Source organism: Neofelis nebulosa, chromosome 8 (genome assembly GCF_028018385.1).
Source record: "Neofelis nebulosa isolate mNeoNeb1 chromosome 8, mNeoNeb1.pri, whole genome shotgun sequence".
NCBI lineage: Eukaryota > Metazoa > Chordata > Mammalia > Carnivora > Felidae > Neofelis > Neofelis nebulosa.
The window spans coordinates 106,172,858-106,191,902 of NC_080789.1; the positions used below are offsets into that span (position 1 = coordinate 106,172,858).

Consider the following 19,045-nt stretch of genomic DNA (forward strand, 5'->3'; position numbering starts at 1 on the left):
GAGAAGCACTTGTCTTAGGGAAGATGTATGTGTAGTTAGAGGTGTTGAGTTGCCTATGGAAAATCTTGGCAGACATATATAGTAAGTAGTTGGTCATACAAGTTTGCAGGCCAAGGGAGAAGTAAGAGTTGGGAATATTGATTGAGAAAACCTAAACTAAAGTAAGCACCTACCTAAAATAGGTGATAGTTGAAGCAAGTTGAGACAGTGGTTGTGGATAAGATTGCCCAGGGAAAGTAAAATAGCAAGAGACAACAATATGGTTAGGGATAGAGCTGTATGCTGTATAACAGTGTTTTAAAGATAGAGGAAGAGAAGCCAATAAAATGTATGAAAGAGGGATTATCTTGGAGAAATAGTAAAACCAGAAGAGTAGTATCAGAGAGACCCAGGTAAGAGTTTCAAGATAGAAGTGGTCAGTATTGTCAAATGCAGTGAAAGTAAAGAGAATCCGTTGGTTTTGGCTATAAGGAAACCATTCTGGCTTTATCCTAGAAGTGGTAGTGAGAGTTTATAGTACGTAGGGCCTCATGCCAATATATTTCTGTTGGATATCTTTATACCACCCATTCCTGAAAAAGTTTTATTTTTTGTCCTGATTATAAAAATAGTATGTGCTTGAGAAAAATCTATAATTTAGTGAGAAAGTGAGATCACCACCAGAAATCTTACCCAGGGTTGTACATCCTGCTGAAACCTCCAAAAAAAAAAAAAAAAAAATTGGTGCTGTCTGTGTTTATAACTTATTCTTTTTTTTCCTTGGTTTGACAATAGGATCACAAACATTTTTCTGTATCATTAAGTATAGAGCTACATCATCATTTATAATGAGGTGGTATATTAGTTTTCTAGGTCTTCTCTAACAAATTACCATAAACTTAGTGATGTAAAAAACCAGAAATTTATTCTCTCACAGTCTTGGAGGGTAGAAGTCCAAAGTCAGTATAGGCAGGCCTTGCTCCCTGTGAAGGCTGGAGAGAGAATCCCTGGTTGCTTTCTTCTTGGCTTCTGGTGGCTCCTGACAGTCCTTGGCATTCTGTGGCTTGTAGCTGTGTGACCCTAGTCTCTGCCTCCATCTTTACATGTGTGTCTTTCCTGTGTGTCTCTCTATGACTGAATCTCTTTTTCTTTTCTCATAGAATCATCATTCATTGGATTTAGGGCATACCATAATCCAGTATGAACTCATCTTAACTTGATTATATCTGCAAAGACCGTATTTCAAATAAGGTCACATCCTGAGGTTCCTAATTGACATGAATTTTGGGGTGACACTATTCAACTTGTTGCAGATATTAATTCATTTTATAGTTTTGCCTTAACTTATATAGCCAATGCCCCATTGTTGGATATTTAGATTGTAACTTTTCACTATTGTGAACATAATGGGGACAGAGAATAATATATACAATAGAACCCAGGTGATCCAGCTGGGCACCTTTTGGCTCTCCCTTGCCCCATCTTAACAGTGGATGGACATGTGTGGCAGTCCTGGCCTGAGATGAATATGATGATCAAGGGCTGAGGCCCCTTTGGGAATGAAACTTGATGTTGCTATCAGATAAGTCACTAAGAGCTGTAAACAGGGAGAAATTAGTACAGGAGGGAGAAGATGAGTACGATTTGTGTTCTTGAGAGATTGATAGCAGCAGTAGTTTGTTCTAGTAACCTTCCTCTTCTGTGATTCCCCTCAAAAACAGAGGCTTATGAAAATCATGGAGAAGCTGCTTCCTTTTCCTGTGTGGACAAATAATTTTGCAGTGCAAGGGGTGGACTGTACTGTTCAGATCTCCTGTTGTGGGTAGCATAACTGCCTCACTGTCTCCACTGTATTGCCTTTGTATTTTTGTCAAAAATGAGTTGTCCATATATGTGTGGTTCTATGTTACTTTTTAAATTATGAAAGTAATTCATATTCCTGTTACAACCTCAATCAGTGTAGAAAAGAATAATGTAAAAACCCATGTCTCCTCATGGCTTCTTGAAGCCACACGTTCTTCTAAATTAAAGAACATATCTTGTATATCTTGTATCTCTTATTACATACAGACTTACCTTTTTTTTTTTTTTTTTTTTTTTTTAATTTTTGAGAGAGAGCACGAACGGGGTGAGGGTGTGCAGAGAGAGAAAGGGAGACACAAAACCTGAAACAGGCTCCAGGCTCTGAGCTGTCAGCACAGAGCTCAATGTGAGGCTCGAACCCACGAGCCATGTGATCATGACCTGAGTTGGGGTTGGACGCTTAACTGACTGAGCCATCCAGGCACCTCACCTTATTCTTTTTAATAGCTGCACAGTATTACTATAATTTTAGACTATTACCAGAGTCTTGTTATTTCAAAGAATTCTGCAGTTTTTTCTTACTCAGTTTTCCCACTTGTGTGAAAATGTGTAAGATGAATTCCTAGAAATATGATGACTAACATTTATTGAAAACCTACCAAGAACTACATAGATATTTTATACTTACTCACTCATTGATTTGGTCCTTATAGCTAATTTTTGAGGAAGATACTACATCCATTTTATTGATGAGGATACTGAGGGTCTAAAAGATGTATTTATTTGTTGAATCTTATACATTTAAATAGTGGAGCGAAACCAACCCAAGCCTTTCCTACTAGTTACTGCATGACTAAGCCTCAGGAGCACAGTAAGAATTCACAAGAAGCTTGTTGGGATGAAATGTGTATAAGGTCTGTGTATTGAATTTTGTTACTGCATATTTTTATACTTATTCCCCAGAAAAGATTTCAGGTCTCATTTTTGTTTTTCCTGGTTGGGCATAGTGTTACTGATATGCCTTAATACAAAGGGCAACAGTGTTAAGGAGGATAATATAAAAATTATGCCCATGTATTCTGAACACTATTGCTTGATGATTTGGAATTCTATTTTTAATTTTTGCCATTGCACTTCATTTGGGGAATTAAAAAAAACTGACTTAAAAATAAATTTAAAAAATGACACTTATTGTTTTAAAAATAAACCTAATAATTTTAATTTTTTATATGATTCCCATCATTTTTTTATTAAAAAAAATTTTTTTTAATGTTATTTATTTTTGAGACAGAGAGAGACAGAGCATGAGCAGGGGAGGGGCAGAGAGAGGGGGAGACACAGAATCCGAAGCAGGCTCCAGGCTCTGAGCTGTCAGCACAGAGCCCGACGCGGGGCTCAAACCCATGAACTGTGAGATCGTGACCTGAGCTGAAGCCGGACGCTTAACCGACTGAGCCACCCAGGCGCCCCGCTATCATTTTTTTAAAGTTTATTTATTTATTTTGAGAGAGAGAGAGAATCCCAAGCAAGCTCCACATTGTCACTGCAGAGCCAGATGTAGGGCTCGAACCCATGAACTGTGAGATTGTGATTTGAGCCGAAACCAAGAGTCAGATGCTTAAATGACAGAGCAACCCAGGTGCCCCAAAAGTAAACCTAATGATTTTAAATGTTAATTGTCTTGTGCATGTGTATATATGTGTATTTTCTTTTTAATTGAGAGAGAAAGAGGGTACACATGCACACGTGCACAGAGAAGGGGCGGTGGGGGGAGAGAGAGAGAGAGAGAGGGACAGAGAAAGAGAGAAAATCTTAAGTAGGCTCCCCACACTCAGCCCAATGCAGGGGTTGATCTCACCACCATGAGATTGTGACCTGGGCCAAAGTTGGACACTTAACCAACTGAGCCACCCAGCGGTCCCAAGAAGAACAGTTTTCTTAAAAAATTGAAATCTTTAAAAAAATTTTTTAAGTTTATTTTGAGAGAGCGTGTGTGCATGCAAGGCAAGTGCACACACTCACAAGAGTCGGGGAGGGGCAGAGAGAGGGAGAGAGAAAGAATCCTAAGCAGGCTTCTCAGTGTCAGTGTAGCCTGACATGGACCTTGAACTCATGCACTGTGAGATCATGATCTGAACTGAAAATCAAGAGTTGGATGCTTAACTGACTGAGCCACCCAGGTGCCCCTTAAAAAATTGAAATCTTGACCATTCAGTATGTTTCTTTATGATTTTCAGGCATAATGTTAGAAGACAAAAATACATAGCAATACGTATAGAGAAGGAGGTTGTCAATTTATGGAATTTGTCTTACATTGCATTTGGTTGCGGTTTCCATAAATGAATTTCAAGCTTACTACCACCTTCTGAATATAAGAACGATCTTAATGAATTGTATTCAGATTTATGTTAACTTGTGGATTCAGCACACATTTATTACATATTTGATATGTATTAGGCATTATGCCAGGTTTTGGAGATAAGACATTCCTTTGCTTTTAAAGAAGCAATTAATTAACCAAAATATAGTAAGTACATTATTTTAGAAACTCTTGGTTCCATAAGAGGGGCACCTAAATTAGACTGAAGGATTTACGGGTTTGTGTAGGACCGTGACTATTAAATTTAGTTTGGAAGAATGAGTAGTAAGTACTCAATGAGTAGTAAGTAGTTAGCCAGTTGCTGGGGAGGAGGAAGGTCACAGAAGCAAGAAGAGGGCATGATATTTTAGGAAATTGCACGTACTTGATCATGGTTGTCACATGGAAAAGGAGAGTGGTTAAGTAAGCTGCCTTCAGGAGGTAGGCAAGACCGAAATCATGAAAAATCTTATATACACTGCCAAAGAATTTAGATTCTTATTTTGGAAAGCCATCAAAGGAAGTATGTAGGTGTGTTCATGTCATATTTAATTTTTAGAGCAGTGGTTCTTAAGCTGTTTTGTTCCAACATCCCTATATACTCTTGAAAATCAATGAGGACTTTAAATAGCTTTTGTTTATGCAGGCTGTATCTATTACCATTTACTATATTGGAAAGTAAAACTGAGAAAAATGTAAAGCATTAGAGTATGCAAGCATACGTTCCATTAGTGGTCAGTGGGATATACCCCATGTCACGTAGCCTCTGGAAAACACTCCTATACGTTTGTAAGAATGTGTAGTGAAAAAGGCAAATAATATCATAGTATTGTGAAAATAGTTTTGCTCTCCTGAAAGGGTCTTAGGGAGTCTTGGAGGCTCCTGACCCACTTGGGGAATCATTGTATTAAAAGATCATTCTGTCCCTATCAAAATAACACCAGAATTCACAGAGCTAGAACAAACAATTGTAAAATTTGTATGGAACCAGAAAAGACCCTGAATAGCCAAAGCAATCCTGAAAAAGAAAACCAAAGCTGGAGGCATCACAATTCTGGACTTCAAGCTGTATTGCAAAGCTATAATCATCAAGACAGTGTGGTACTGGCATAAGAACAGACTCCTAGATCAGTGGAACAGAATAGAGAACCCAGAAACAGACCTGCAGACGTATGGCCAACTAATCTTTGGCAAAGCAGGAAAGAATATCCAATGGAATAAAGACCGTCTCTTCAGCAAATGGTGTTGGGAAAACTGGACAGCGACATGCAGAAGGATGAACCTAGACCACTTACTTAAGCCATACACAAAAATAAACTCAAAATGGTTGAAAGATCTAAACGTAAGACAGAAAGCCATCAAAATCCTAGAGGAGAAAGCAGACAAAAACCTCTTTGGCCTCGCCCACAGCAACTTCTTACTAAACACATCTCCAGAGGTAAGGGAAACAAAAGCAAACTGAACTATTGGGACCTCATCAAGATAAAAAGCTTCAGCAAAGGAAACAATCCGCAAAACTAAAAGGCAACTGATGGAATGGGAGCAGATATTTGCAAATGACATAGCAGATAAAAGGCTAGTATCCAAAATCTATGGAGAACTTATCAAACTCAATACCCAAAAAACAATCCAGTGAAGAAATGGGCAAAAGATATGAATAGACACTTTTCTAAAGAAGACACCTAGATGGCTAGCAAACACGTGAAAAAATGCTCAACATCACTGATCATCAGAGAACTACAAATCAAAACCACAATGAGATACCACCTCACATCAGTCAGAATGGCTAAAATTAACTCAGGCAATGACAGATGCTGGCAAGGATGCAGAGAAAGAACTTTTGCATTGCTGGTGGGAATTCATACTGGTGCAGCTACTCTGGAAAACAGTATGGAGGTTCCTCAAAAAATTAAAAATACAACTACCCTATGACCCAGCAATTGCACTACTAGGTATTTATCCAAAGGATACAGGTGTGCTGTTTCAAAGGGGCATATGCACTGTTTATGGCAGCACTATCGACAATAGCCAAAGTATGAAAAGAGCCCAAATGTCCATTGACAGATGAATGGATAAAGAAGATGTGGTATATATGTATACAATGGACTATTATTCAGCAATCAAAAAGAATGAAATCTTGCCATTTGCAACAACGTGGATGGAACTAGAGTGTATTATGCTAAGCGAAATTAAGAGAAGGATGAGTATTACATGACTTGACTCGTGGAAAGATACAAAACAAATGAACAGAAGGGAAGAAAAATCATATAAAAATAGGGAGGGGGACAAAACATAAGAGATTCAAATATAGAGAACAAACAGAGGGTTGCTGGAGGGGTTGTGGGTGGAGGAATGGACTAAATGGGCAAGGGGCATTGTGGAAGACACTTGTTGGGATGAGCACTTGATGTTGTATGTGGGGGAAGAATCAATCATTGGATTCTACTCCTAAAATCATTATTGTACTATATGCTAACTAACTTGGATATAAATTAAAAAAAATATAAATCATTTGGATGTTGTAAATGAAAAAAAAATTTTTAATGTAAAAACAAAATAAAATGAAATGAAAAAAAAAAAAAGATCATTCTGGAGGCACCTGGGTGGCTCAGTCAGTTAAGTGTCCAACTCTTGATTCCGGCTCAGGTCATGATGTCGTGGTTTGTGAATTCTAGCTCCACATCAGACTCCACTCTGACAGTGTGAGGCCTGCTTCAGATTCTCTCTCTCTGCCCCCCCCCCCCATACCCCCTGACCCCTTCCCTCCCTCTCTCTCTCTCTCAAAATAAATAAATGAACTTAAAAAAAAAGATTCTGGCAATGATGTTGAGAATTGTTTAGAACCTACAAAAAGCAACACATTTTCAGTTGTGATGGAGCATGCACATGTGTATGCATATGGCTACCTGAAACGAAGGTTTCAGGAAACAATTCTGTATTAGTTATCTTTTGTTGTGTTAAAAGTTAAAATTTACTAGATTAAAAAACCAAACATCTCACAATTGTTATGTAGAGCATAGCTGGCTCAGGGTTCCAGCTCAAGGTATTTCACGAGGTTGCAGTCATCTGAAGGCTTGATTGGGGTTAGAAGATCTTTTTCAAATCTATCTCACATGACTGTTGGCAGGGGGCTTCAGTTTCTTACTATGTGGCTCTCTATGTAGGGTAGCTTGATATATCCTTACAACATGACAGCTAGCTCCTCACAAACTGAGTGATCCAAGAGAGTTACCCAAGACAGAAGCACCATTGTCCTTTATGAGTTAGCCTTGAAAGTGATAACATCATCAGAAGCAAATTATTAAGTCTACTTCATATTCAGAGAGAGAGAGCAATTTTGCTTTCCCCCTTGAAGGGAGAAGTATCAAAGAATTTATGGAGATACCTTAAAACTATCACAGTACTTGTCAGGAGAGTGAGTCATTCATGAGTCTTTTCTTTCCTGTATGCCTTGCTGGGTATGCTAAGTATACAAGGCCCTGAGTGCTCTTAACCTGGGCCATTTCTCAGGATTGTGTTTGTAGCAAGCCAAATTGAGGAATGAGGTAATGTTTTCCACTAGGACAGAGAAGGCTTACTGCTTGTTATGAGTGGTGGACTCCCTAAACTCAGTGTCTTCAGCTGCAACGCAAAGCCATTGCATGTGTAGCATCTCTTTGAGTTCCTCTTGCTACCTGTGGGACTTCGGGGTAACAGTGAGCCAATGTAGACATGATGCTTATACTGTTTGCTGAGCTGTGAGTAATAAATTGTTTTTGTCTCTGAACCAGGAGACTCATGTGTTCTGTCTGATAAGCAGAGGGAGACTTGAAACAACCACAACAGATACTAGATAGGGAACTAAGAAAATATGGATAGGAAGCTAACTAAAGGACCCTGGGGACAACATTATGGACTCAAACTGTACAGCTGCATGATTTTCTCCAGTAGCAATCAGGATTCCAGTTGTATAATCAATGAAGGTATTTCTTTTGGATTCATCAAGGACAAGGGAGTTTGGAGCGTGAAATTTTTTTCTTCAGACTTTCATGGTATAATTAATGTACGCTAAACTGAATGTATTTAAGTATATAGTTTGATGATGGGTACCTGGCTGGCTCAGTCAGTAAAGCATGTGACTAGATCTTGGGGTTGTAAGTTTGAGCCCCATGGTGGGTGTAGATTATTTAAAAAAATAAAATCTTAAAAAAATATATAATTTGATGAGTTTTGACATGTATACACCTGTGAGACCATTACCCCAGTCAAGATAATGAACATTTGCATCACCCCAAAAGTTTCCTCCTACTCCTTTTTGATCCATGCCTCCCCCGACCCCATCCCCAGGCACACACTGATTTGCTTTCTGTCATAATAAATTAGTCCTAGAATTTTACATGCATGGAATCATACTGTATAACTTTTTTTGGGTCAGAATTCTTGTCAGTTATTTAAAGTGCAAGAATTATTATTTTGTGGTTGTATGCCTGGCATATTAAAAAAGAATTTTTTTTTGAACACTATCTTCTCTGAAGCTTATGAAATTAAAAAGCCAGTATGAAGAATTCAGAACTAGTAAATTTCTTTCTTTTGTTGTGTATATGAATATAGTTCTGATAATAACAAATACTCCACATGCAAATACCGTTTTGGATCTGAAAGTGACTTGGACATTAGAGTGCACCTTCTAATATTGAAAACTTGATGGGAATTTTTGTTATTGGATCTTAGCCTATTCAGTATGATTTAGTTATATGATTACATGAAAACAGAATTCTGAACAAAAGCACAGTTGGGAATTTTTTTCTGGAATGTGGCATTTTAATGTTCTGATGGCATGATTCCTGAGACTGAATTATTCCTCCTTATGTTGTTAGTTTTACTTTGTTCTTTTGCCCAACATCTTTTAAAAAAGACTTTTTCCTTAATAGAAAGGTAAATGTGATTATTTAAGCTTTATACCTGGAAAACCTAAAATTGCCCCAAAGAGTACTAGATTAGCAGGACACACTGCCATAAAACTGTGGAAGCCTTTAATATTCTATGGACAGTTGAGATGTTCTCATCAGCAGATGATTGTGGTTAAGTACAGTAGGTAAGAGCTTCCAGGGCTCTGGAATTAGGCGCCCTAATTCAAATCTTCACCCTACCACTTTAGATGTCACTTAACAGCTAAAAAACTCACTTTCTTCATCTCTAAAATGGAGATAATGACAGTACCTGTGTTATGGGAGCCTTTTATAAATTTTTTTAAAGTGTTTATTTTTTGAGAGAGAGACACAGAGTGCAAGTCGGGGAGGGGCAGAGAGAGAGAGGGAGACACAAATCCAAAGCAGGCTTCAGGCTCTGAGCTGTCAGCATGGAGCCTGACTTGGGGCTTGAACCCATGAACTGTGAGGTTGTGATCTGAGCCGAAGTTGGAAGTTAGACACTTAACTGACTGAGCCACCCAGGTGCCCCAAGGGAGGCTTTTAAATATTAAATTAGATCTTAATGTTAAATATTAAATTAAGCTAAATATAAGTTTTTAGCATAATGCCTGACATGCAGTAAATACTAAATGTTAGCTTTTGTTATTATTATTGAAGGGATTGTGGGTAATAAATGTCTCTTATTTTAAGCAATATTCAGATTACTTAAAAAAAGAAAAAGATTTGCATCCCTCTTTGATCTTGAAATAGAATTCATTCAAACAGTAATATATAGGTAATTATTTGTCACCTACCTCACAGTCCAGATAAATTATGAGAAAGGAGGGCTGCCTAGCTGGCTCAGCTGGTAGAGCATGGGACTCTTGATCTTCGGGTTGTGAGTTCCATCCCCATGTTGGGCATAGAGCTTACTTTAAAAAAAAAAATCATGAAAAGAAATTTTTGCTTTTTGAGCTAAGGTTAGTCCTGGAGAGAATTTCCTAACATTACTAGTGAAATGTTGCAATTTCTGAACTTGGTGTACTATTGCTATTTCTGAGATGGAACCGTAAAGATTTGGGCTCTGTGTATTTTCTCTTCTGCTTGTTGTTACCCTAGGGCTATCTTTATTAAGATGAGACTGCCAGTGTATTCGTATTTCTAAAGAATAACCTGTTGGAGTTTGACTAAAGTATATGGATTCTTTAAAATCATATTTTTGACTGTGAGTTTCTTGGGTAGTGTTTTCAGTGAAGAATACTTCTTATTTGAGAGAGAGAGTGTGAGTCAGGGAGAGGGGCAAAGGGAGAGAGTGAGGGGGGGGGGAGAGAGAGAGAGAGAGAGAGAGAGAGAGAGAGAGAGAGAGAATCCCAGGCAAGCTCCATGCTGAGCACAGAGTCTGATATGGAGCTTGATCTCATGAGATTATGACTTGAACCGAAATCAAGTCTGATGCTCAACCAACTGAGCCTCTCAGGTGCCCCTGATTTATTATTATTAAAAAATTTTTTTAATTTTAATTTATTTTTTGAGAGAGAGTGTGAGTGGGGATGGGGCAGACAGGGAGACACAGAATCCAAAGCAGGCTCCAGGCTCTGTGCTGTCAGCACAGAGCCTGACGCCAGGCTGCAACCCACGAACCGTGAGATCAAGACCTGAGCTGAAGTCAGACCCTTAACCGACTGAGCCACCCAGGCACCCCAACCCCTGATTTATTTTTGAGAGAAATGTATAAAGTAGATATCTGTGATACATGTTTTAATTATACTTGTAGAATATGAACATATTTTCCTTTTAAATAATTCAAGTTTTGTAGTATGAATATAAAGTGAACCTAAAGTCTCCACCAACATTTTGTCCCCAACCTCCCCTTACAATACAAGTTACTTTCCGCTAGTCCCATTTGGCATTGGCACGTTTTCAAATTTGGCATTTCCCTTGTAAGAATTTTTTAATATATTTTGTATAGATATTTATACATATGATAGGTGTGTGTGTATATATAATGTTTTTAAAACCTTTTTTAATGTTTATTTTTGAGAAAGAGCATGAGCAGGGGAGGGGCAGAGAGAGAGAGACAGACAGACAGACACAGAATCTGAAGTAGGCTCCAGGCTCTGAGTTGCCAGCACAGAGCCCAACACAGGGCTTGAACTCATGAACTACAAGATCATGACCTGAGCTAAAGTCGGCCACTTAAGCAATTGAACCACCCAGGTGCCCCATGTTAGATACATTTTTCACCTAGTTTTTGGTTTTTCTTTTAATTTTGCTTATAGTATTTTTTGGTATAATACTTTGCCATTTTGACATTATCAAATCTATTATTTGTTTTTCTTTATGGTTTTTGCTTTTTGTTCCTTACTTAAGAAGCCCTACCTTAACTCAAGTTCACAAGGATCTTCTAGTACTTTTGATAGTTTTAAAATTTTGTATCTTTAATGTACATAGAATTTATTTCTGTGCATTATGTGAAGTAGGGATATAATTTATTTTTCCAAACACCAGTTGTTCAAACCCCATTTATTGAATGATTTGTCTTTTTCTCACTCTTTTGAAATGTTACTTTTAGGATATACTAAACTTACATATATAATTTAGACGTATTCCTGGACTAGTACTGTACAATTTTAAATACTATGGCTTTAAAAGGCTGTAAGTCCTGAGGTGCCTGGGTGGCTCAGATTGTTGAGCATCTAACTCTTGATTTCGGCTTGGGTCATGATCCCAGGGTTGTGGGATTGAGCCCCGCGTTGAACTCTGTGCTGAGCATGGAGCCTGTTTGAGATTCTCCCTCTCTCTCTCTCCGGCTCCCTTCCTCTCTCCCCACTCCCCCTTTGCCCCCTTGCCTAAAAAAAAAAAAAACAAAAAAAAACAAAAACGAAGGGGGGTTTTAAGTCTTTATGAGAAATCCTGGGGGTCAGTCAGATGTGGTTTGGAGTCCAGATTCCCCCCTACCCCCAGTACCCAGTGGGCATTATGCAGTATCCTGTAATCATATACATTGTTTTCTCAATGAGTGTATGAATAATCACACTAAATGAGATAACCTATAAACAGTAGCGACTTCATACCAGATCAGGTTAGGTTTTACTGCTAAGTGAGTTAAGAAGAAACAAAACTTACTTTTAGAGCTTTTTTGATTTTTGCATTACAGGTAAAGGATCATGGACCTGTAATTTGTCTTGCTATTTAGGGAACATCTTCCTTCTTTGTTTTTCTGTTGCAAATTGTTTATGTTATTCTTACACCTTTACTCTTCTATTTGAATTTTAGAGTCAGCTTGTTGAGATATATGGAGAATTCTGGGAGATTTTCATTGGGATTTGCAGTATTTGGGAAAGAACTGACAACTTGTACATTATTTTCTTGTCCATGAATATGGATAACTTTCCTTTTGTTCAGGTGTTCTTTCAGTAGAGTTTTACAGTTTTTTCCAAAAATGCTTGCATATTTTTATTAGATTTATACCAGTTTTTATGGTTTTGTTGCTACTGTTGGTGGGTTTAAAAAAATTGCATTTTTCTAATTGTTATGATTAATGTACAGGAAAGTACTGATACTTATATATTGATCTTGTGTCTGACTGATTTGTAGAGTTCTATTATTTTAATAACTTGTCAGTTGATGACTTGGGTTTTCCAGTTAGAAAATCATATATTCATACATTGAGTTTTATCTTTTCATTGCTAGTCTTTATACCTCTTATTTCTTTTTCTTTTCAATTTGCATGGTATGGTTTCAGTATTCAGTTTTGAGACATGCAAAATACTGTTAAAATGTTTACAGTGAAATGCGCTATAAACAAATTTTGAATGAATGAATAAATAGATGATAGGGAAATCTCAAGAAAAGTTTCTGAGAGGGAAATGTTTACTATTGGAGGATTTAATGTGTGATCTTTTCATTGCAGATATGGTGTAAGGTATTTCTTCAAGACTGGACAGCTGAAGACCTGTTATTTCTGATTAGCCTTAAGCAGACTTATAGCCACTGAGAAACCTCACAGAATTTCATATTTTGCTTTCTGCTGTACATCTTTCTTGGCACCTGTGTTCAACCTGCAACCATGTATGGAAGTGCTCGCTCAGTTGGGAAGGTGGAACCAAGCAACCAGAGCCCTGGGCGTTCACCTAGGCTTCCACGTTCCCCTCGCTTGGGTCATCGTCGAACCAATAGTACAGGAGGGAGTTCTGGAAGCAGTGTTGGAGGTGGCAGTGGGAAAACCCTTTCAATGGAGAATATTCAATCCTTAAATGCTGCCTATGCCACATCTGGCCCTATGTACTTAAGTGACCATGAAAATGTGGGTTCAGAAACACCTAAAAGCACCATGACGCTTGGCCGTTCTGGGGGACGTCTGCCGTATGGTGTCAGGATGACTGCTATGGGCAGTAGCCCCAATATAGCTAGCAGTGGGGTTGCTAGTGACACCATAGCATTTGGAGAACATCACCTCCCTCCTGTGAGTATGGCATCTACTGTTCCTCACTCTCTTCGTCAGGCAAGAGATAATACAATCATGGATCTGCAGACACAGCTGAAGGAAGTACTGAGAGAAAATGATCTCTTGCGGAAGGATGTAGAAGTAAAGGAGAGCAAATTAAGTTCTTCAATGAATAGCATCAAGACTTTCTGGAGCCCAGAGCTGAAGAAAGAACGAGCCCTGAGAAAAGATGAAGCTTCCAAAATCACTATTTGGAAGGAACAGTATAGAGTTGTGCAGGAGGAAAACCAGGTTAGTTTTATATATATGTTTACCTTTATTGATCAGATTCATGTATATAAATGAAATAAGCTATTCTCTTTCTTTTTTTTTTTTAAGTTTATTTTAAGAAAGATGCACATGTGTATGGGGGAGGGGCAAAGAGAGAGAGGGGGAGAGAGAGAATCCCAAGCAGGTTCTGTGCTATCAATGCAGATACCAGTGCAGAGCTCCACACAGGTCTCAGACCGTGAACTGTGAGATCATGACCTGAGCCAAAATTAATAGTCAGATGCTCAACCAACTGATCCATCCAGGTGCCCCTTAAAGGAGAGTTTTACAGTAGCCACCTCATTGTTGATTTTATACTTTATTTTGGGGTTAGCTAAACATTATGAAGTGATAAACTTACTTGGATTTCTTTAGTGTTCCTGAATGATACTAAGAATTAAAGAAGGAATTAGAAATGATCTGTCTTTGATGATGTGAATCTGATTTAAGATTTCTGTTGATTATTTTACCATTCTATTACTAATACTCAGTTCAGGTATTTATATCTGCTGTTTTGGTTATTATTATTATTTTTAATGTTTATTTATTTATTTATGAGAGAGAGACAGAGCGTGAGCAGAGAGAGGGAGACACAGAATCTGAAGCAGGCACCAGGCTCTGAGCTGTCAGCACAGGGTCCTATGCGGGGCTCGAACTTTCGAACCATGAGATCATGACCTGAGCTGAATTTGTATGCTTAACTGACTGAACCACCCAGGTGCCCCAAATCTTGGTTTTTGAAGAAGGTTGCTGGTTGTATTGTTTTGTATTTTAAAGCCCCAAACTTACTTTCTCAGTAATAAAAATCGCTTTTCTCTGATCATAAAAATAGTACTGGAAAACACAGGTATGAAATCAAAATTTATCCCAAATTCTCTTATAACTTTGTTTTTCCATCATTAACATTTTGCTGTTTCTCCCTAATGAACTATTTCTGTGCATATACACATATACAATTTATACAAGTAGAATATTATAGGTGTTAACATTTTGACCTTTTTTAGCCAACATTTCTGCTGTATATTAAAGCTCTATGATGTGTATCTGAATCATTATTTTAATGCCTATATATTGTGCGTGTACTAGTTAAGCTAACATCACAGTTAAAATGTTTCAAATTTATTTGATAGTACAATATGAATTAAAAACTAAACCTTTAATTCATTTCAATGAGCTTTCAAAGTAATTAGAAAGTATGAGAATTTTCTTCTTTGTGAGATATATTATAACTTCAATTACTTTGCTTTTACTTTTTAACCAGTGATTAAATGTAATTTGTCATCACACACAATCTGAATGTTTGATTATACTTAAATCTCTTAGCAACCCAACCTTTTTAAAAAAGAGGAAATGTCCTTTAAAAAGTATTTCCTAGGAATTTTCTTGAGTTTGAGTCTTCAAGACTTTAACAATGTGAAAAGAAAGAAAAGAACTAAAAGAGACCCCCGTGTTAGATCTTAAAAGTAAGGACAGGGTTCCTAATGTTGGTTCTGATATATTTATTTATTTAAAATATAGATATCCTGGTCTTGCTTCATAAATAGCTTTGGAGATAGAATCCAGCAACCTATATTTTATTTTTTATTTCTTTTAAATGTGTATTTATTTTAGAGAGAAGGCATGCGAGAAGAGGAGGAGCAGAGAGAGAGAGGGGGACAGAGAATCTGAAGCAGGTTCTGTGCTGTTAGCAGCAAGCCTGGCCTGGGGCTCAGCCACCCCCAGGTGCCCCAAGTTTGGGATCTTTAGAATGGAGTACTTCTAATTCTTTAACTAGTCTAGCCATAGGGAATTCATGATGATTCTCCTGTCATCTTTGAGCTCAATTGTGACAGAAGGGAAAAGAAACAAGGGACCGTTGGCCTGATGCTTTTCAACCTTTTTTTCTGCCTACTACACTTCAGGGTAGTGACAGACTCCTATACATAATGATTATTAACTGTGACAGTGACCCTTAGTAGAAGGAATGTGTGTACAAAAAAAAATATTTAAAATCTTAGGTATTAGATATGTTTATTTAAAAAAAAAAAAAGCCATCCAGGTGATTGATAATCTCCTCACCTTGAGAATCATTAATGTACAAGATAAAATATTTAGGTGATCTATGACAATAGAATGGGGAAACACATTTTCTTCAGTTCACATTTATGTTCTCAGAAAGTGAAGTACAACACCAAAAGTTTATCATTCCTAAATAAGAAATAATAGATAACATTCTGAAAGTTTTTACAGTTTGGTGTTGAATTATAAATATCAAGAGAGAACAAATAAGTTTGCTTTATTTGGTCTTGTGGTAAGGTATCAATATAGCACAGGTCTTAAAAACTGGGTCTGTATTTTGAGGGTAGGTACTAGGTTTTTTTAATTTGTAAAAATCAGATTGATAAATTGGAGTATGTACTAATAGTATATCAATGCTCAAATATGAGGTACTTTGTATTTAGACAGGAGTCATAGTGCATGATACTTGAGTATTATTTAATCTCAAATGTTAATAAAAATCAGTTTACTTACATTTACCTGAAAAGTGGCTCAGCTATAACTTACTGGTATAAATAGTGAATGAATGAACAGTTCCCTTTATAGTTTCTACCTTTCAATATATTGATAGTGTGTTTGTGTGAATAAATGTAATATGTATAAATGGAAGTGTATATATAATTTAAAGTGGATTTTGGTAGAAGTTGAATGGAGATTACTGGATTTATTGTTGAATTAGCTAGCTTCCGTGTACCTTTCTTGATGATGCTGAAAATATGCCTTTCACCAAGATGGTTTTTATTATCAAACAATTTGGAAATGTCCATTTTGACAGGAAAAAAATTAATGGTATATGTCTTTATTTTCAAATAATTGAGGCAGCTAATTATGCCTATACTTTGAAAGCTGTGTGGGTAAAAAGCAATATCCTTTCTAATTACCAAGCTACATTGAAAGGCAGAGTATTTGAGTCTTCTGCAAAGAGTGTAGTGGGGACTCAGCACTTCAGTCCAGTGGAAGTGAAACAGTCCACAGGCTATGATGCCAAAAAAACCATATGCACTGAAGGAGGGTGAACACAGCCTTATCTAGATTCCGCCCCTTGCCCTAATTAAGCACCAGTGCTGGCAGGAATATATTCTTTCTGTACCCTCTGTAATTACCACACAATCCTAAAATTGTATAACTTTGGTCCAAAAAGCAAAGGGTGCAATTTTAAAGTAAAGTGAGACATTGCAGCGAGATACAGAGAACTGGGAATGCTAATTAATAGATTATAGTGAGCCAACAGTGGGCCCTAATTAAACTCTGCATTCATTATACCCTCCAGAGCCCTGAGAGGTCGGACATTTTCCACTTTACAAAGAAGATTGGTTTAATAGGATTTACAGTAATTAAACAAATTTCCTCATTCCAGTTTGAGAGTGGGGATTTAGATGCATTCTAAATGTTTGATCTGATTGGGCCACAGAAGTTTGTTCTAGAATCCTGTCAAATGTAAAAACACATTTGCTAGAAATTGCTTAATGTGTATGGTTCATTATTATGGAGTCCTTTTAGAAAATTGTTTCTAAAATAAATACCCAGGTGTTTTTTTATCTCATACTCCTTTTGTTACTGAACTTTCAAATGTTGGTGGCTAGAGATACGAAACAATGCATGGTTTTTAATTTTTTTATTTAAAAACATTTTTTTAAGTTTATTTATTTTGAGAGAGCAAGCCAGCGTACAAGTGGGGAAAGGGCAGAGAGAGAGAGAGAGAGAGAGAGAGAGAGAGAGAGAGAGAGAGAGAGAATCTCTAGCAGGCTCCATGCTGTCAGTGCAGAGCCCGACGTGGGGCTTGAATCCACAAACCGTGAGGTCATGACCTGAGCTGAAATCAAGAGTTGGTCGTTTAACCTCCTGAGCCACCCAGGTGCCCTTGGACAATACATGTTTTAATAGGAAAGACCTTTCTTTTTTTTTCCTTAAATTGAGAATGAGGAAGTTTCTTAGTGTATGTTTGGTGAAGAATAAAAGTCCAGCTATGAGCTTGGTTGAATTGCAGAGCTAAGGCTTTGGATGATTTATGTTTTATTTTATCTAACCAACATTTAACATGATATTGTCATACTTCTTTTTTTGATATTATGCCTTGTAATATTTCTCTTATGTTGATTTCACTTGGAAGCTTAGTTTTGAAAATAATTATTTTAAAGCACTTTCATTGGGATTTTGTGTGGTGAGAGTAAATTCTATCTAATACTCTAGTGTGGCAAGTGAATTTAATGTTTTTGTGTATTTTTTTTGTTTTTGGACTCTGATTTTATTCAGGGCTTTGATTTTTGAATTTTGATTTTATTTATTTAAGGATCAAGAAAATTTTCAAGTTCAGAAATACAAAAAGATAAACTAACCCTATATAAATCTTTGGTCATTTGTTCTCATTGTTAGGCTGCTGGTGGCTATTAACATTTTTAGTTTTAGGTTGTACCTTGATTTGTCACATGGTGAAAGCTATTTGAATTTAATGTTTTTTTTTTTTTTTTTTTAAATTTATTTTTGAGAGACAGAGTGTGAGCAGGGGAGGGGCAGAGAGAGAGAGGGAGACGCAGAATCTGAAGCAGGCTCCAGCTCTGAGCTGTCAGCACAGAGCACGACGCGGGGCTCGAACCCACGAACTGTGAGATCATGACCTGAGCTGAAGTAGGATGCTTAACCAACTGAGGCACCCAGGCTCTCTGAAAGCTATTTGAATTTAAATAAGCTTTTTCATGAGGTTCCTAATTATTTCACTGTCACTTATTAATTTATTTTTTAAGTAGGCGCCATGCCCAGTGTGGGGCTTGACTCATGACCCTGAGATTGAGTCCCTCACTTTACTGACTGAGCCAGCCAGACGCCCCTGTTTTACTCTCATTTAAAGTCTGATCTTAAAATCTGGAATCTGTGTCTTGGACTATTTAACTTTTCTTTTTGATAATTCTGTTTTAACATAGAGATGAATTATGAATGATAAAGCAGAATTATGAGAGATAAACTGTTTAACTTTTCTTTTGATAATTCTGTTTTAACATAGAGACGAATTATGAATGATAAAGCAAAATGATTTATTGTGGATAAATTGGTATGTCCGAATCTATTTTCTGGATGTAATCTTTTTTGGTGTTTCAAAAGTGAGATGTGTTAAAGGAACTATGTAGCATGCCCTGAGAAAATTAAGTCAGATGTAAAATAGATACGTTCCTTTGGGGGAGTTAATTATTTTGAGAAGGAAAATTTGTTCATGTTTGGCTTCTACAA

General features: G+C 37.2%; 1 protein-coding gene across 13 annotated transcripts in view; it reads left to right on the plus strand.

Annotated features, from left to right (window-relative positions):
• Positions 1–19,045, plus strand: part of ERC1 (ELKS/RAB6-interacting/CAST family member 1) — a 515,043-nt gene that overhangs the window by 27,614 nt on the left and 468,384 nt on the right. For all 13 annotated transcript variants that reach the window (XM_058744143.1, XM_058744141.1, XM_058744150.1 and 10 more), the window contains exon 2: positions 12,944–13,768. In XM_058744143.1, the coding sequence (XP_058600126.1) occupies positions 13,100–13,768 (669 nt within the window). In that variant the 5' untranslated portion in view covers positions 12,944–13,099. The remainder of the gene's footprint in view (positions 1–12,943; positions 13,769–19,045) is intronic.